This window comes from Octopus bimaculoides, chromosome 18, assembly GCF_046866305.1.
Source record: "Octopus bimaculoides isolate indiv1 chromosome 18, ASM4686630v1, whole genome shotgun sequence".
Taxonomy (NCBI): Eukaryota; Metazoa; Mollusca; class Cephalopoda; order Octopoda; family Octopodidae; genus Octopus; species Octopus bimaculoides.
Genome location: NC_142945.1, coordinates 49,749,881 through 49,770,483, shown reverse-complemented (window position 1 = coordinate 49,770,483; position 20,603 = coordinate 49,749,881). Strand labels below are relative to the sequence as shown.

The window sequence follows — 20,603 nt, the reverse complement described above, 5'->3', positions numbered from 1 at the left end:
TTATGTACTCTGTTTATACGACACCATTTTCAGCCCGCTTAAACACTTTGAATGTTACACCGATTTCCAAATTACAAAAAACTAACGCAGGAAAAATCTATGAAATACAACAAAGTTATTTAATTTATATTTAAAGCATACAGTGTAGGACATCATTAGATATCCTCAATGGCACGTATAAAATTGTAGTCATCTGTAGTGAAGTCGATCTCTTGTAATATTTGAATTCCGTTTTTATCACTTATATCATTGAATATTTTTTTCAAATTAATACATATACGTACTTTCAGTGACATAATAAATACTTATGTACGTTGAGTAATAGAGTTACAACGGCAGTTGCGTATACTGACTCGCTCCTAACCTGTAAATGGAAGAAAAAATTCGTTATTCCAACATTTATTTCAACTATCATTTAATGTTAATTAGGTAAGACTTTTTACTGTGCTACTCTTATCACTTCCATTAATTTTCATTTGGCTTATGCTTTCATTAATGATATGGACACAACATATATTAATCAGTCCACATATAGTTTTATGTCATTATTAAGGTAGATTCTTTTATAAGACCGCAGTCTATGCTATGTTCTTCAAACTTGCAATATGATTGCAGATACCTTTGATTAACTTAAAATTGATGTTTTGGGGTAGGTACGCTGAATAGAATATATCCGACACAGTGCCTTTATCCTGTACTTTTATAGATTTCGTGATCTAACGTAAGTTTAATACTATGGAAGTTAAACCCAATGTACGCTCACGGATGATGATAATTGCTGATGTAGAATAACCGGGCTATACTGTGTCTTACAACTATTTCTTTTTCTACGGGAATTAACGGACCTGTTACTATGAAATTCTTGTTCCGTCACAGGAACCTACAGAGCTCCATTCTTAAGAACTTTCCTTTCCAATGCTTTCTCGTAATAATCAGCATTGTCATTAAACATTGCAATATTTTTATTTGTAATGTTTATGTAACGCCATCAAAATTACATCATATTTATCATAAAGATTATGCGTATGTTATTAAAATAAAATCAAAATCTTCCTGCGGGAATAGATCTAGCGTGTCCCTATCATGAATCGAGCACCCCATTATCGAGAATGTATTTCATATCTAATGCATTTCTTTTACTGTGAACACTTCTATTTCAGTTGAGACGTTATAATATGCCGTTTTGTTCCGCAGGCTTTGCATTATGTTTTATGCTGATGTTATTTTTATTGTAGTCTTATTGAAAAGGTTTACAATGCTATGTCCCTTATAACAAATACACAGCTACGTTAACAGCAGAAATGTTGCAACAGAATTGTAGTGAATTAAAAAAAAAGACATATACTTCAAATCGGTATGGTTATTATATATTGAAGACAGCGGAAATAGAAATATTTTGCTTACTCCAACAATGTCGCACGAGGCGCTCGGCAACGGTTTAGGAGTCTGAAAAATAGGTTGAATTTTTGTGAAAATTTCGTTTCATAACCAGTAATAGATTTTCAGACATATATCCAAGTGAAAGATTAACTTTCACTACTGCATATAGCAGTGATAATATTATCATCGATTAAAAATCTTGCATCTAAGACAAAATAGACAGTCAGAGGCTACCAAAGATACTGTAACCATGACCGTCATTACGTTTATGTTATCACGGCACATTGTATACCATGCTATTTAAAGTTGGATTGAAAGAAAATATGACAGTAGCTAAATAACATATTCATCCTTTGCTCGTTTTTTTGTTTTTCTTTTCCTTCAAGGGTGACTTTAGGAAATCTAATGTTTTTTTTTTAATATTATTACAATACAACGATTAGTTTTAGATCATTTTTGTCTCGGTCTCTCATTTTAGGCAAAATATAAGTAAGATAATGAAAGATATTTACAAAACACACGTAAGAATGTTTTCGTTTGTACTCACGTATACATTTTGCGGATCCCTTCTGGAAACACTTATTAAAGTTCTCGAAGTTTCTGCAAGGTAAGACTATGAATGGAAATTATACATTCGGGCATTATTGTATTATTTATATCTTAATTAAAACTTTAATCAGACTCCACTTTCAAGTAACTCAGAGTTATAAGCAGATGAGACCAAAATCAATTCAATGATTAAAACCCAAATCACTTTTGAACTACGTAGTTCTACAACGACACAAAACAATTAATATCTATGTCAGATATAATATTATCCAGATATTAGCATTTCGGAGCTTCTTAAACATCCTAAGAGTTACCTAACACAGTTTGTAATGTATCTTCTCCAATGAGGGGGCAGAAATGTGTGTGTGTGTGTGTGTGTGTGTGTGTGTGTGTGTGTGTGTGTGTGTGTGTGTGCGTGTGTGTGTGTGTGTGTGTGTATACGCCACCAATATCCCAGTCACTCGCGCCAGATTAGTATTTAGTAGCGGAGACATTTGTTCAATCGGTACTACTTTAAAAACAAAATAGCATTTATATACAATTGTGCAATGAGATATGATATATTAGTCAATGTATATATTTTGTTTTATTGCCTTGGATTTATATAAATATACCTACAGCTAAAAAATAAGTATGCTACTAATGCCAAAAGTTAGATAATATAAATGTATATATATATATATATATATATATATATATATATATATATATATATGTAAATACACATACCTGCAGAATTCGTACTTATGTCTAGGGTCTTTAAAATGAGCAGGACACACACGCATTCCCTCGCCAAAGCAAAATTGTCCCACTGAGCTGACACCTAAAAAATGTGTGGTCTGGATTGAAAATATCAAATGGTTATTGCAAAATAATTTTTTTGTTAAACAACACACATTTGTGTTTGTTAGGCATTCGTATGATACACATTCTAAATATGGCTGTTTGATTTTCGATTTCGGGGAATTGTGAGGGCGATGAAAATAGATAGAATTTAGTTTTTTGATGAATTTTGTTAGAAATTTATGAAATTGTGAGAATGTCGATTTGTCTCCCATTCAACATGCTTCAAACGTAAAATCGTGTTGGATTGAATTTCACTTGTTAGGCGTTACATATATCCCTGGGAGTCATTGTGAGAATGAGCTTACTTTATTCATCCAGGGATTCAATATCATCTTCAACATCTCAACGAAGACGCCAGCATAATTATTAGGACTCTGATGGAATATTTGAGATGACGTGACATTGGTTATTCATGACCGTTGAATCTATCACATTCATTGTGCATTTCTCTCAGGGTGTATCCGGAGCTGTACATAACAGTCTGTGATTTCTCTTATGACTTTTGCCCCTTGTCACGGATCAAACAATTTCCATTCTCTTTGCTGTACTTCACAGTACACGTGCCATATATCGAACGTCCTCCTTCATCACATTTGTGATTGTTGAATCCGATACGTGATGGTGTTCGGCGACAGCCTCCCTTTGTTTATCACGTTTATGATTGGTAATGTTTGCGCATGACACATAAATTATGTATATATATGTATACATGAAAATTGACACCAAACAAAAAATTGAGACCTTCAAACAATGAAAATTTGAGAAAAGATATATACATATTTCTATTCATAGATCCAATTAACACAGAGTACAATCTAAAGAGAAAACTGGTGGCATAAGACGAAAATCTGGAGGCTTAGTGACATGTTAATGCTGGTAGATGTATTTCAGGTCAATATATGTCGTAATGAATGCAATCAAGATACCATAAGATGTGACCCCATCATCAAGGTAAAGAAGTTCTTACATTTGATATTTTAATACAGAGAAGTTAATTCGAAGATGGAATCGTCGAACTTCATGGCCAAACTATTATATTATATTTACTATATCTAATTTTTCTACCCGCGTAATTGACTGTCCTTCTCCTCTCTCTCTCTCTCTCTCTCTCTCTCTCTCTCTCTCTCTCTCACACTCATTCTCTCTCCCTCTTTCAGTATATGTGTGTGTGCGTGTGTACGCGCTCGCATGGGTGTGTATATGCATGTATACGTAGAGTCATGAAGTGTGAGATAGACACCCATATAGATGATAGCTAGATACGTAGATATGGAAGTGTTGTATTAGGGTACTTGTATTCACGAAAAAGATCGACTGAACAATTCCTCACCGATGGTATTGTGACTTCGCATATTTACTTCAACTTAGAGACGATCTACCATACGAACGCATGCAGTTCATTGCCCTCAAAATCAGGCCCCAGCTCAGTACCAGGGTACTTTAAAGGACTGAGTTGATACCATGGATTGGACACTCGAGGAATGGACGAAATGGGTTACTAGAATAATCCCCCTCTTTACCGGTTTTCGAGCCAAAATACAGCTCTATAAACATGTTACAAACCATAGTTTTCGGTAATAAAAAAAAAGAAATTCGCAACTGCTGAGGAATTTTGAGCAAACATTAAACGCAAATGATGCAAATAACAAAAGAAATATTTCTTGATATTCAGATTTTAGTTGCTTTGCGTTGACTACATGTAAATCCAAAGAATAATCAACTTGAAAATATTTCCTTTATGAAAAAGAAAATGAAATTCAGTTCGCGAAATTCTAAAGCAATTAAAATAAAACGTATTTTAATACTCTTTAAATGTGTGCATTCATTTTGGGTGGGTTAAATTTGGGGGTAGTATTTTGTGGATTTGTATTTCTTTGAGACACATATAGAAATATATGATATGTATATATATATATATATATATATATATATATATATATATATATATATATATATATATATATATATATATATATATATATATATATATAATATGTATATATATATATATATATATATATATATATATATATATATATATATATATATATATATATATATATATATATATATATATATATATATATATATACATATAAAGTTGTAATTAAGGGTAACGAAAATATACCAACATCAAATAATCATAGAGAACCAGGAGAGAAGACAAAGAAACAAAATAAACTATGAAAAAATAATTTGCTAGTCTATTTCGTCAATTTGACTTCTCTGCTGGTGGTGTATGAATATTTGATGTGGTTTTTGAATCATGTTTTGACTGCTATATCCAGCATGTTAATATCTTTTAGATACCCTTCATTATAATTTTAATAATAATTATTACCTTTGAAGTTTTTATTCCCACGCTAGCCCCTTGATATGATCGGTATTTCAAATAACGATCTTACCCCTATTTCTTTAAATATATATATATATATATATATATATATATATATATATATATATATATATACATATACATGCATATAATGCTTACATATGTATGCATGTGTGTATGCATGGGGAGAGAATATCAGTAAGAAAAACATGAATCAGATTAACTCTATTACTACATCACTTATATTCGACGCACAAATATTAATGAAAATTCAGAAATAATTATCTTAATGCTACTTACGAGAAATGAGAAAGAAAATAAGTATAGAATATAACATTGTGTAATTCCGTGATGAAGTCTTCATATTCGCGCGACTTACGCAATGCAGTTTCTTTTATAAATTCATATAAAGATGTAACATGTGTTTCAACTTACGAAGAAGGTTAGTAAATTTGATCTATGACATGCTATTTCATAATACATGTACCTGTACATAATGGAGGAAATCAATATTGTATATACAGTGGGTTCCGTCTGAATTTATTGATTTTTCAGGTCTCCATTTTACTGAGAAAAAATATTGTATATTTTTGTCACCATTCATAGTCACAGGATACATCAACTTTTCATATTGTATGTGAGGAAGATTGAGATGAAATGGAAGAATTTAAGCCATCTGAATATTCGTTTCAAGCTGTCTGAAAAGGTAAGCAATTTCGGTAGATACACCTGCTCCTTGAGTGATTTCGTCTCTTTCAGAATGTGCGTAATTCATATATTCAGGGATTAAACATTATCTTCAACACCTCCAATAAGCCTCTAGCATAAATATTAACACTCTGGTGGAATATGGGAGTGATCCTGATTTCTCGTTGGCTACACAAGACCGTTTAATTTTTCACATTTGCTTTGCATTTCTCAGGGAGATACCGGAAAGAATTACATATAACAATCTGTGAATGTGTTTCACTGGAATTATTATATGTTTACAAGAGCTTGACAGGCATTTCCAATTAGCAGGCTATTGCTATTCAAGACTGATGACGAGCAAAGACTCAGAAACATATCGCTGGATGCAGGCTTAGCTGGGTGGGGGGTGCTTGTCTCCCCCTTGTAAATATAAGGACACAGGAAATGTGTCAAGGCCGACAGGAAGCGGTGCTGCTTCCTCGGGCAAAATAGCAGTCACATTAAGTTGACAGCATAGAACTACTATATATATATATATATGTGTGTGTGTGTGTGTGTGTGTGTGTGTGTGTGTGTGTGTGTGTGTGTGTATACGTATGTGTGCATGTGTGTATGCCTGATGAGAGAAAATGAGTAAGAAAAAGATGAGTCGTATTAACACATCATTTATATCGTTTCTATATTCTGCTCATAGATATTAATTAAAATTATCATATAGCTAATTACTAGAAATGATAAGGAAAATGAATATGCCATATATCATCGTGTAATTTCGTGATGAACTCTTCAAATTCTGCCGACGTATCTTACCTCTATATCTATATGTTTCCTATTGCTTTTTAGTTATCGGTATAACTCTTCTTGGTACACATGGTATTTCTTTGATAATTTAATATCATATAGGATATCATACAACAAGTGACGAGGTAGGGTTGTAAAATTCATTTATGCCATGTTATATCATGATATATATTCAAGTTTTATTGCTGTAGAGTGACCAAGGAAATAGTATTTCCATAAAAATGTGATAGATGTTTGTACCAGTACAGCGTTGAAGGAGTTAGTATTACATGTACAATGTGTTCAGTCTGAATGGTCTTTATGTCTCCATTTTATTAAGGAAGAACGTGATATATTTCTGACCGTTCAACGTCGCTGAAAGCATTACCGATTTATGTTACACTTTATTATACTTTAGAAAATGTTAGGTGGCGTGGAGAAATGTAAAGCATTTAAATAAAGCATCTAAAGCATCTTGTTTGTGGCCATATCACGCTGATAGCACCGGTTCTCGTCCGATCACCGAAGTTATGCAACGTCGAATCTAGTGAGTACTTAGATGGGTGACCGCTTGGGAAACCTAGGTGCTGTAAGCATCCCACATTATAGGCGTAGGAGTGCTGTGTGGTAAGTAGCTTGCTTACCAACCACATAGTTCCGGGTTCAGTCCCATTGCGTGGTACCTTGGGCAAGTGTCTTCTACTATAGCCTCGGGCCGACCAAAACCTTGTGAGTGGATTTGGTAGACGGAAACTGAAAGAACCCTGCCGTATATATATGTATGTAAATGTATGTACATGTGTGTGGGTGTTTGTGTTTGTCCCCCCACCCAACATCGCTTGACAACCGATGCTGGTGTGTTTACGTCTCCGTAACTTAGCGGTTCGACAAAAGAGACCGATAGAATAAGTACTAGGCTTCCAAAGAGTAAGTCCTGGGTCGATTTGCTCGACTAAAGGCGGTGCACAAGCATGGCCGTAGTCAAATGACTGAAACAATTAAAATAGTAAAAGAGTAATGGTTTCAAATTTTGTCACAAGGCAAGCAATTTCGGTTGGAGGGATAAACATTTTATTAAATCCACGCCAGTACAGCACGGATTAACTTTTTTTGTCTATATCTTTTCTATTCCTTCTGAGATAACGTCGTAAATCTTCGTACTTCCAAGGATTTGCATTAATTGAAAATGTTAAATAATGTTTATTTCCGTTCATTATTTTGCTTCATACCTTTCTAGCTAGCTCCTTTTCCTCACCTAAAAACACGCCATTTAGAACGAAATAAAATGTAAAACGTGCATTATATTCATGGATAATGGTCATATATTCTGTGTTGTAGATGTGAGCACACACACATATTATATAATTTATACCCATAATATTTAAATTACCCGAAAGTTACAATTACAAATCTAAATAAGGAGTACTCAAATTTTAATTGAGATATTCCGACAGCTATACTCTTTATCACCACATGAGATATAGCAATACTAATGGAAGATGGTATTGCTTTCATCACAGTTATGCTTGTCCACATTCTTTAAATACTACTCTAAAATTAGAATACATCACATCTTTACATTATTTACATTATTTACATTTGACGGATATTCGTCCTCATCTTGTTTGTTGTTAACACAACGTTTCGGCTGATATACCCTCCAGCCTTCGTCAGGTGTCTTGGGGAAATTTCGAACCTGGGTTCTCATTCCTATCGATGTTACTAAGACACCTGACACCTGACGAAGGCTGGAGGGTATATCAGCCGAAACGTTGTGTTAACAACAAACAAGATGAGGACGAATATCCGTCAAATGTAGATAATGTAAATAATGTAAATAATTCCTCATCTCTTAAATATAGAACTGTATCACATCTTTATATATGAAGAATTATTTTCCAAATACTTTCCAATCCCTGACCGTGCCGTTTAATGACTCGCACTCAAATGTATGCATTGTCGTAAGAGATTTTATTTCGAAAATATATGTCATAGTATCTCGTGTGGGCCTACTTATTGTAGTATTTCTATTAAGTTATGCTTCACGATCCATAATGCTAAATCTTAATTGATGCTCAATTTCAGGCTTACAGTGAAACGTAAAACAATTTCTTCCTTTCTTACAATTATTGATTCTGCTTGTATGGCACCATTTTCATCCGAGTGAATACTTGGAATATTGAATTTAAAACAATTTGAAAATTACAAAAACTGACGCAGTAAAAGTCGTTGAAATAGAAAGATATTTTAATCTATATTTAAAGCATACAATGTAGTACATTATTAGATATCCTCAATGTCACGTATGAAATTGTAGACATCTGCAGTGAAGTCGACCTCTTGTAATATTAGAATCTTGTTATTACGACACAAACGTATTTATAGAGCCATAATAAATACATAAATTATTATGTATGTGTGAGTAATAGAGTTACAATAGCAGCTCCGAATACTGGCTGGCTGCTGTAAATAGAAAAAAAGATTCGTTATTCGAAATTTAACAAAAAAAAAACAATAATATAATGTGAATTAGGGGACCGTTTTACTTGTGAGACGTTTTACTCTGCTATTCATATTACTTCCATTAATTTTCGAATGGCCTATGCTTTTGTTTTTCGATTATATAGACACAGAATATATTAATCAAGCATACACATCATTTTATTTGCGACCGGCATGTAACGCCATAAATATTATATCATATGTTTTATGAAGATTATACATATGTACACTATTAAAATATATTCAAAATATACCTGGACGGATAACTCTAGCACATTCGTCTTATGAAACAATCAGCTCATTCTCATAATTCTAATTCCTATGCTTAATGTGAAATTGTATGTTATTGTGACTACGCGGTTTCTTAATGAAATTTGCTAAAACTGCCCTTACATTGAAACCATCTTTTAACATTCCCAAACAAGGAATATTTAGTACATAGCTCACGCGTTTATTTTACTGTGAACACTTCTATTTTATTTAGGACGTTATAATATGCCCATTTGCGTTCCGGAGGCTTTGCATTATATTTTATGCCTATGTTACCGTTATTGTAGCCATATTGAAATGGTTTACCATGCTATGTTAGTAATAACAAATACAGAGCGGTGTTTAAAACATGAATGTTGCGAGGGTATTGCAGTGAATTGACATCGAAATCGTTGTCATATATTGAAGACTCGGCGGCAATAGAAATGTTTTGCTTACTCCAACTATATTGCACAAATCCGTCTCTGGCGGATGAGTACTCTGTAAAATATGTTGAATTATTGTGAAAAGCCAATAATAGATTTTCAGTCATATTCCCATGTCAAAAATTATCCTCTACTGAATATAGAAGGCGTAATGCTACAATCGATTAGAAATCTCACAAACAAAACAATATAGATTTTCAGGTTCATTACGTTTATTTCATCGCGGTACCTACTATGCCCCATTATTTAGTATTCAATTGAAAGAAAAGAAAATCGTAACTAAATATAATTTGCGCTTTCTTCTCTCGATTCTTCCTTCAATAGTGAAGTAAGGAAAATTAATGATTGTTTAGATGTTTTAAATAAAACAAAACTGTTTGAATCGTTAATTTCTCAGTCGCTCATTTTTACTGGAAATATAAGGAAGAGAATGAAAGCTACTTACCGGGCATCTCTTGAAATGTATTAATTTATAATGATCTAAGCAAACAAGCGCATATCTCTTGAAGCAGTTCATAAATTCGTCGAAAGTTCTGGAAGGCAAATTATGAATGGAAATCATACATTCTGGTATTCTTGTATTGTTTATATTTTTATAAACCTCTCGATTCTGGAGTCAGACTCGACTTTCATTAAATTCCCTTTCCACTGTCTCTCCGGCAATTAGGTCCGAGTGATATATGTGTATGTGTGTAAATATTTATGTATGTATGTATGTATGTATGTATATGTGTGTGTGTGTGTGTGTGTGTGTGTGTGTGTGTGTGTGTGTGTAGATATAAAATATATATATGGGGGGAAAGTTATAGGGACGTAAACACGCTAGCATCGGTTGTCAAGCGATGTTGAGGAGGATTCACACACAAACATATACATAAACATACATACATACATACATATATATATATATATATATATATATATATATATATATACACACACACATATATATATATATATATATATATATATATATATATATATATATATATATAAATATATATATATATATATATATATATATATATATATATATATATATATATATATATATATATATATATATACATATATACGACGGGCTTCTTTCAGCATCCGTCTACCAAATCCACTTACAAGGCTTTGGTCGACCCTGGGCTATAGTAGAAGAAACTTGCCCAAAATTGTCAGATAATTTCTAGCGAAGATATCGTCTCTTTCACTCGGTGCTAGTTTAAAGACAAATTAGTGTCTATATTTAATTGTACATGGATATTTCCTATATTAGTCAAAGGAAATATTCAGGTTCATTGTCGTGATAACATATACATACATCTAATATTTTGGTAATAGTTTTATAAAAGGAAATATTTGTCAATATGTAATTGTATAAATATTAAGTAAATAGTGAGACCAAATGTAGGATGATATATATATATATATATATATATATATATATATATATAACTATAATTACCTGCAGAATTTCTCCGTATCTACTACAGGTTGTACATAGAGAGAAGGACATCTAATTCTTGCAATTTTAACGCAATTCAGTCTAGGTGACATTACGCCTAAAATATGTGAGGTTTCTCTTGAAAAAGTTTTAATGATTATTCAGAAATTAATTTTTTTGTTAAAATACAATTCATTTCTGTTTGTTAGGCATTCATATGATACAGATTATAAATATGGTTGCTTGATGTTGTTTTGTGTATGTTGAGTGTGGAGAAGACGTTTCAATATAGTTCTGGCCGGGTATTTGTCACAGTTTATACTGTGTTTTTCAGCTGACATAATACATCACTTCATAGTAAACTCACCATCTATCGAATGTCCTCGTTCATCACGTTTCTGACTCCGATACATAATGGTGTTCGGAAATGGCCTCCATTTGTTTACCAGGGTTATTATCGATAATTTTTAAAACACATTGTATAATTTGCGGTATCCTAACCACTTGCTTTCTAGCGTTGGAATATTCCATTCAGAGTCTACCATATCGGATTGCACAGGTAATTAAGTTGCTTATACCATTGCGTGTTCATAATCGGAACCTACGTTTGTATGTTATCATTTTTATTCTTTAAATAAATCATATTTAAATAAATCCTCAAGGGTGACGAAAGACATTTCAATGAAACATTTCACTTAAAAATTACTAGTCAAAATATAAATTTGTGGACACTGAATTTGCTCGTTCTACTTACATGTCCAGCATAATATATATATATATACATATATATATATATATATATACATATATATATATATATATATATATATATATATATATATATATATATATATATATATATATATATATATATATATATATATATATATATATATATGAAATTGCCAACCGAGTGTGCTGTCCCATACGGCAGAGTGCTACTGGCGTGCTCACTAACGACACACATTCTGTGTCCGATTGGTATTTGCGAGGGGAGGATATCGCTCCTATTCCTGGCTTTCCGTGTTATACACTAGCTAGTCATTAAGATACGTTGAGGACGGGTTACCACCAAGATACTCGAATCTGTGTGTAACACGAAATGATAGGGAGGTGGCGATGACCTTCCCTCGCAAATATTAATCGGAAATAGAATGTGTCTTGTTAGCTGGAGGAGACGTCTTATTGAAGCTATAAACGCTAGTAGCACAGTCCGTATGGGACACCGCATTTGGTAGGCAAGTATATGTTACATTTCCATATTGCTACTGTCTACATCTAGCTCAGAGATTTAATATAGCTGTGTGTGTGTGCGTGTATGTGTCTGTATCTATATATTTTTGTAAGTAAGTATGTATGTATGGATGAATTCATGTGTGCATGCATGAAAAGGGAGAATTAAAAGATAGTTGAGGCTAAATGGATATAGCGCTACATCCCGTATATCATATCTACATTTTGCGCACAAATACGAACAACTATTGCCATGAGCGCCTAAGACAAATTAGGTTAACGGAATCACTCGTACTAGTCTGTTTCTTTACGTGTTTGACAAAATTCTTGGGGAAAAAACGGTTAAATGGATATTCACCAAATTCGGCAAAAATAAAATCATTGGATGAGTGGTTCGAAATGATGAAATGTTGGTTTGATTATCTTCAAACATACATACATACAAGCATACATACATTTGCGATTGTGTGTGCGCGTGTGTGTCTACAGTGATGGATTCGAGTTTTTTTCATTTATTTACCAGTTGATTTCTTAATTTCAGAAGAGTATGTTTATCGTAGTTATACTTAAAGCACAAAAATTAAATCGAAGTTACAAATTACCCGATAAGCAAGTTCAATGAAACGCTCCCAAAGCTTCATTCAATTCAATTAAAAACCATGGATAAGCAACGCATTGTAAACCACACAATAACTTACCTAATCATTTATCAGCGCGCAGGGTTTGCATCGCACCTCGAGTGCCTTTTTTTTTTCTCATTACAAAGTAATTTCCATATAACTACTTACGGGAAATGAGGAAGACAAAAATGATAAAATACTTCATTGTCTAATTTCGTGACGAACGCCGTATTCTGGAGATTCTGGAAATATCTATTATTCTGGAAATATTTATTATTATTAAATATGATGTGACATATGTCTCAACTGACAGAGACAGCATGTGAATTTGATCAATGACATAATACATTCTAATATTTCTATTCTTCTACTTTCACCAACACGACAGGTTTATAAAAATTAATTCTACAGAAAATTGTGATACTTGTGTGATATTTGTGTGCAGCCGTACACATTCGTTTCAACTCGAGGCACAAGGCCCGAATTTTTGGGTGAAGGGGTCAGTCGATTAGATCGACCCCAGCACGCAACTGGTACATAATTTATCGATCCTGAAGGGATAAAAGGCAAAGTCGACCTCGGCGGAAACGAAAAACAATACTACACATACAATGTGTTCGGCCTAAATTTAACCACTATTATTTATCTATTTTTTAAGGAAACATTTCTTGAATTTCAGACCATTCAACGTCGCTGGAGAGCATATATATTCATGTTGTAATTGAGAAAATATCAGATGACATGGAGAAATGGAAGCCATTTGAATATTAGTTCCAAATTTAGGGACAAGACAAGCTATTTCAGTGACTGTTATCCAACCCGAAAAAAAGGCCTCATCGACATCGACGGTAATAGAACTCACAATCTCCGCTCTCATTTTTGTTCTTTCCCTCTCTTCACATCTCTTCATTCTTTATTTTTATTTTCTTTCTACATTTTTATCTCCTATTCTCTTGAAACTTATTCATTTTTTTCTTGCTCAACTAATTACCTCCTCATTGCTTCACCTCAAGATACTTATAATTGCGTTCTAAAAATTGCACTCTTATATATATATATATATATATATATATATATATATATATATATATATATATATATATATATATATATATATATATATATATATATATATATATATATATATATATATATATATATATATATGTATATATATATATGTATGTATGTATGTATATTCTATTAATGCACACAATCATTTTATATAAATTTTACCCATAGTATTTAAATGACCCGAAAATTACAGTTACAAATCTAAATATAGATTAATCGTACTATAACAGATATTCCTACAGTTATGCTCTTTATCACCACATGAAATACAGGATCGCAAATGGAAGACATCATTGCTTTCATCCCAGTTGTGCTTTGCCGCAGATTTTAAATACTTCTTTGAAAGTGAAATGCATCATATCTTTATATAAGCAGAATTATTATTAAATTAACATTGAATCACCAAATATATACGTGCACGCAAATGTATGTATTGTCCTAGAAGGTTTTATTTCAAAAATATAGGTCATAGTATCTCCTGTGGGTGTACTTAATGTACTATTTCTGTTTGATCAAACTTCACGATCCATAATGCTAAATCTGAATTAATGTGCAATTTGAGGCTTATAATGAGGCGTAAAACAATTTCTCCCTTTTTTACCATTATTGATTCTGCTTGTATGGTACCATTTTCATCCAGGGTGAATAATTCGAATGTTACATTTAAAGCGATTTGAAGATTAAAAACTGACGTTGTAAAAGTCGTTGAAATATTAAAAAGATAATTTAATCTATAATTAAAGAGTACAGTGTAGGACATTATTAGATATCCTTAACGTCACGTACGAAATTGTACACATATGTAGACAAGTCGATCTCTTGTAATATTTGAATCCTGTTTTTATGGCTTATCTCATTGAATAATTTTTTCAAATTAATAGACATACGTACTTCTAGTGCCATAACAAATACTTATGTATATGTAAGTAAGAGAGTTACAATAGCAGCTCCAAACACTGACTGGCTGCTAACCTGTAAAGGGAAGAAAAGTTTTGAAATTCAAAATTTAATAAAAACAATAATGTATTGTAAATTAGAAGGGCCTTTTTACTAATGAGAAGTTTCATTGTGCTACGCTTACCACTTCTATGAATTTTCGATTGGCCTATGTTTTTATCGATGATATGGACACAAAATATATTAGTCAGGGCCACATCTAATTTTATGTTATTTATGAGGATATAAGTTAGATTGTTTTATCGATCCGCAGTGTATGTTGTATTTTTTAAAAACATATACGGTATGCTTGGAGATATTTCTAATTAACTTACGAAGTGGTTTGTTTGGATAGATACACTTTCTTGTACATATCCGACACACTATCTTTAACTCGTAATTTTATTGATTTTATGCCCTAACTTTGGCGTAGGTTTGGTTGTATTGTTGTTAGATTCCATTTACGCTCGCAGATGCTGGTAATGGTTGATCTAGAATAACTACAGGAATTACCAATCCAGCAGTCTTAAGATCATTGTTCATATGAAGGAAACTACACAATCCCATTATTAAGAAACATTCTTTCAAATATATACGCGAAATAATCAACATTGTCATTGAAAATTTTTCGATGACAATTTTATTCGCAACGAACATGTAGCGCCATAAATATTATATCATATGTATTATAAAGATTATACATATGTACATTACTAAAATACATTCAAAATATTGGTGCGGCGGTAAATCTAGGGTATACCTATTATAAAACAATCAACTCATTTTCATAATTCTAATTCTTATGCTTACTGTGAAATTCTATGTTAGAGTAGCTACAACGGTCTCTTAATGTAATTCTCCAAAATATCCCTTACATTGAAACCATCTTTTAACTTTCTCAAACAAGGAATATTTAATAATTACTGAAGCATGTATTTTACTGCGAACACTTCTATCTGAGATAGAAAGTTACAATATGACATTTTGCGTTCCGGAAGCATTCCATTATATTCTTGTTTGCGTTACCGTTCTTGTAGTCACATTGAAATGGTTTACCATACTCTGTTACTAATAACAAATAGGGAGTGGCGTTTACAACAGATATTTTGCGATAGAATTTTAGTGAATTAAAAAGACATATACATCAAATCGACATGGTTGTCATATATTGAAGACTGAGCGGCAGTAGAAAAATTTTGCTTACCCTAACTGTGTTGCCCAATGCCATCACCGGCGGTGGTTCACTCTGAAAAATATGTTGAATTTTGAAACCTTAGTTTTAAAACCAATAATAGATTTCTAGCATATTCCTATGTCAAAAATTATCCTCTACTGAATATAGAAGTCATAATACTACAATCGATTACAAATCGATTGTCAAATAGATTGTCAAATGTTATAAAAATTACTTCAACCGTGGCCGTTCATTACGTTTATTTCATCGCGGTACACCCTATGTCCAAGTATTTAGTATTGAATTGAAAAAAAATCATTGCTAAATGATATTCGTTCTTTCTTCGTTCGATTGTTCCTTCAAGGGTGATGCAATGGAAATAAATGATTGTTTAGATCTTTTAAATAAATCTATACTTTTTAAATCGTTAATTTTCAGTCGATAATTTTAAATGGAAATATAGCAAACACAATGCAAGATACTTACCACGCACTTCCAATAATGGATGTCTTTAAAATGCTCTAAACACACATAGGTAAATCTCATCATGCACTTTACAAATCCTTCAAAGTTACTGGAAAGTAAAATTATGAATGAACATTATACTTTCGGATATTTTTGTATTGTTTATATATTTGTAAAATCCCAATCCTTGCGTCAGACTCCATTTCCATGGAATTCAATATGTATTGTCTCCCTGGTAATTCAGTCGGTTTTATATATGTATATATATATATATATATATATATATATATATATATATATATATATATATATATATATATATATATATATATATATATATATATATATATATATATATGTATATATATGTATGTATATATATATATGTATATATGTATATCTATATATATATATATATATATATATATATATATATATATATATATATAGTGTAGTATATTGCCACTTAAGTGTGGCTGACCCCTAGGGGTGGATGTTACTGTTGCTTTTAGCCCCAGGAGGACATCTCCTCCAGCTGGCTTATCGACACACGACTGTGTCCTGTTTACCAAGGGAAGTTATCCCTCTCACCTCGATCTGCAGCACGAACGTATCCGGATTTCAGGGTTATTTCCCTTCGTCGGCGTCCGACAGCTGATGACCTTGGTGAGAGAGACAAAAACCTGGCAAACTTATATCTTCTTTTCCAGTGAAATTCTTCACTGATATTGAAAAGGTGAAAACAAGCAATGTTACATCCACCCCTAGGGGTCAGCCACACTTAAGTGGCAATATACTACACTTTATCGTGCAGTTACTGTTAATACTTCATTTAGAGAATTAACATTGCTTGTTTTCACCTTTTCAATATCAGTGAAGAATTTCACTGGAAAAGAAGATATAAGTTTGCCAGGTTTTTGTCTCTCTCACCAAGGTCATCAGCTGTCGGACGCCGACGAAGGGAAATAACCCTGAAATCCGGATACGTTCGTGCTGCAGATCGAGGTGAGAGGGATAACTTCCCTTTATAAACAGGACACAGTCGTGTGTGGATAAGCCAGCTGGAGGAGATGTCCTCCTGGGGCTAAAAGCAACAGTAACATCCACCCCTAGGGGTCAGCCACACTTAAGTGGCAATATACTACACTTTATCGTGCAGTTACTGTTAATACTTCATTTAGAGAATTAATATATATATATATATATATATATATATATATATATATATATATATATATGTGTGTGTATATATGTATGTATATATATATATATGTATATGTGTATATGTGTGTGTGTGTGTGTGTGTGTGTGTGTTGTATAAAAGTTCGCGGGTAAGGCCAAAACAATGGGAAGTAAATGCAAAGTAAATCACCAGAAAACATATTTCAATTAGCGTAGACTTACCTTGTATTCCATATTTTGGGGTTATGACCCTACCCTCAAGAAATTCAGAAATGTTGCCGATGTGTGTGTGAACGTGAGTAGATGGGTTCATAACCCCGAAATATTGAATACAAGTTAAGCCCTACGTTAATTCACATATTTGTTTTCTTGTGATTTTACCTTGCATTTACTTCGCATTTTTTGGCCTTACCCGCGATCATTTCTAGAATATATTCTACACAATGCTTGACAGTAATTATTGCTATATATATATGTGTATGTGTGTGTATGCGTCTCTGAGTGTGTGTACGTCTGTGTGTGCATGTGTGTGTGTGCACGTGTGCGTGTGTGTTAACCACTAATATCCCGGTCAACCACGTTAGATAATTAGTAGCGCAAAGTGCATTTTTGCCGGTGCTAGTTTAAAAACAAAATGGTGTTTATATTGAATTGTGCATGGAGATTTGCTATATTAATCAAAGGACATATTCAGGTTCATTGACATGATTCTATATACATCTAGCATTTAGGTAATAGTTTTATAAAAGGAAATATTTCTCAATATGCAATTGTATAAATATTAAATGCATACTAATACCCAAAGTAAAATCATATACACTTGTAAATATAATTATATTTACCTGCAGAATCCCTCATGACTGACTTCAAAATCTTTATAGTAGCCAGGACATTTATCATTTGCAAGTTTACTGCAATCCAGCTTCGATGACATTACGCCTAAAATAAGTGAGGTTTCTATAGTGAATGTTTAAATGATTATTCCGAAATTTTTTTTTTTGTTAAATTACAAATCATTTTAGGTCGTTAGGAATTCATATGATACAGATTATACATATGGTTTTTTTGATGTGGTGTTTGGTGTATTCTTGGATGTGGTGTTTGGTGTATTCTTGGATGTGGTGAAGTCGTTTCAGTATCCTTCTGGTCGAGTATTTGTGACAATTGTGTATTGTGTTTATCAGCTGACATAATATCGACACATCAGAAAACACGCCTTAAATCGAATGAACTCGTTCATCACGTTTCTGATACGTAATGTCGTTCGGCATAGACCTCCATTTGTTTACCAGGATTTTCATCGACAATGTATAATGTGGCAGTCCCAATACTGCCAAATTAAGTCGGAAACAAACCACCACTTTATCGTACTGCATTGTGTGTCTCCTGGAGAGATTTAGAAATTCAATATTTCTAAATTTGTAGATCGGTGAATTTATTTCACTTGAAATTCTATAAGTTTTGAAAGGCGAAAATGCATTGACGCTACCAAGCCACGCCCTTGTGTTGGCTTTTGAAGAAGTTTAAGCGGAATTTTTGTGCGAAGCCACTATCGTTGGGTGGTAGTGAATTATTGAAAAAAAATGAAAAGTTATGCGGAAGCTACTGGAGGTCGAGTTCCCCTAGATCCACGTGTGCTGAAGCCGGAGATGTTGGATTGGAATTAGGAGAAGATAACCAAATATTGTGGCATGATAAAGAAAGAGGGGTCAACTATAAAAATGACCCTGGAGAAAAAAAGAAAACTGGAAAACAAGACGGTCATATTCAGAACATTTTCGAATGTAAATAGGAGAATAGAACACGCACCGCTGGAAGAGAAAGAGGAAATCTTGGAGGAACAAATAGAGAGGATAACTTTCTTTACAAGAGGAAGGAAATATGCGACTATAGTTGAAACCTTTGTATCAGAAGAGGAAGAGAAAAGACACCGATAACAGGCTGATACAGGGAGAGAAATGGACGTTGATGCCAAACTATTTGGGCAAACTATTTGCCCTTTGTTCCAGCTTTCTGTCCATGACGAAATATCAAATACATCATAAACGAGATCACAAAAACGCAAATGTCGCGATTTGCGAAGTAAACACAGTGAATTAACTCGGACATTACTTTATGAAGATGAGTTCTAGCCCTCACCGCGCACGCATCTGTAACCTGTCATCTGCTGCCGCGCTGCAGATGTAGTCCGAGAACTGCTTGATATCACCCCGTATGTACAAAAGAGTAAAATCAGTAAAACATGTTTCTATAGTAACAAAAGTATTAAATTCTTTAAAGTTATCTTTATTCATATAACAAAATGTTTTATATTTACACTTAGAAAAATACAGTTATTCCACGCAGTATGAGTTTAATTCGTTCCATGACCGAGGTCGTCTTACAAATCACTTGTTTTACAAATCAATTTTCCACATTGAAATTAACTAAAATACGATTAATCCGTTCCTTCACACAAAATTCAATCAATAATAATTTTCTGTGTTTTAAAACAGAAATGGTGTAGTTACAAGTATAGTGACAATTATAAAAAGAAAGGCGGATATAAAAGAAATATGTAAACTTGTTTATTAAACGAATTACCCTAAAGATAGGACGATTTGTGTGATCATACTGTGATTTTCCGCCTGTGTTTCAAGACAAAAATTTACACGAACCTTGGATTGTAGAGCAAATTACTCGTACAACGTTGTAATAGTACTGCGAG

The 20,603-nt window shown here is 32.8% G+C and overlaps 1 protein-coding gene, 3 long non-coding RNA genes and 1 pseudogene across 13 annotated transcripts in view; 2 read left to right on the top strand and 3 right to left on the bottom strand.

The window, feature by feature from the left end:
• The window catches only part of LOC128249764 (uncharacterized), a 44,338-nt gene that overhangs the window by 3,530 nt on the left and 20,205 nt on the right, over positions 1-20,603 (top strand). For 2 of the 6 annotated variants that reach the window (XR_016245039.1, XR_016245038.1), the window contains exons 2-5: positions 291-429; positions 3,568-3,726; positions 5,666-5,816; positions 13,745-13,913. This is a non-coding gene — a long non-coding RNA (uncharacterized LOC128249764). Of the gene's footprint in view, positions 1-290; positions 430-1,605; positions 1,988-3,567; positions 3,727-5,665; positions 5,817-12,128; positions 13,914-20,603 lie in introns of those variants that run through there. The other 4 variants (XR_016245037.1, XR_016245035.1, XR_016245036.1 and 1 more) reach the window with 4 other exon arrangements.
• Positions 101-6,178, bottom strand: LOC128249762 (uncharacterized). 4 transcript variants are annotated; one of them, XR_008265861.1, is made up of 5 exons: positions 5,411-6,149; positions 2,659-2,752; positions 1,928-1,980; positions 1,405-1,446; positions 101-364 (listed from the first exon to the last, which is right to left on the bottom strand). It is a non-coding gene; the product is annotated as an uncharacterized LOC128249762 (long non-coding RNA). The 4 variants fall into 4 exon arrangements; XR_016245041.1 differs by lacking the exon at positions 2,659-2,752 and having other exon boundaries at positions 5,411-6,165; XR_016245042.1 differs by lacking the exon at positions 1,405-1,446 and having other exon boundaries at positions 5,411-6,154.
• LOC128249970 (5S ribosomal RNA) lies at positions 7,058-7,176 on the top strand (annotated as a pseudogene).
• On the bottom strand, positions 8,810-13,358 carry LOC128249761 (uncharacterized). The gene is made up of 4 exons (XR_016245044.1): positions 13,144-13,358; positions 11,234-11,330; positions 10,223-10,310; positions 8,810-9,043 (listed from the first exon to the last, which is right to left on the bottom strand). It is a non-coding gene; the product is annotated as an uncharacterized LOC128249761 (long non-coding RNA).
• Positions 14,845-20,603, bottom strand: part of LOC128249756 (uncharacterized) — a 7,185-nt gene continuing 1,426 nt past the window's right edge. For both annotated transcript variants that reach the window (XM_052974241.1, XM_052974240.2), the window contains exons 2-5: positions 18,739-18,835; positions 16,736-16,823; positions 16,280-16,321; positions 14,845-15,111 (exon numbers count right to left, since the gene is read on the bottom strand). In XM_052974241.1, coding sequence (XP_052830201.1) covers positions 15,052-15,111; positions 16,280-16,321; positions 16,736-16,823; positions 18,739-18,835 — 287 coding nt within the window. In that variant the 3' untranslated portion in view covers positions 14,845-15,051. The remainder of the gene's footprint in view (positions 15,112-16,279; positions 16,322-16,735; positions 16,824-18,738; positions 18,836-20,603) is intronic.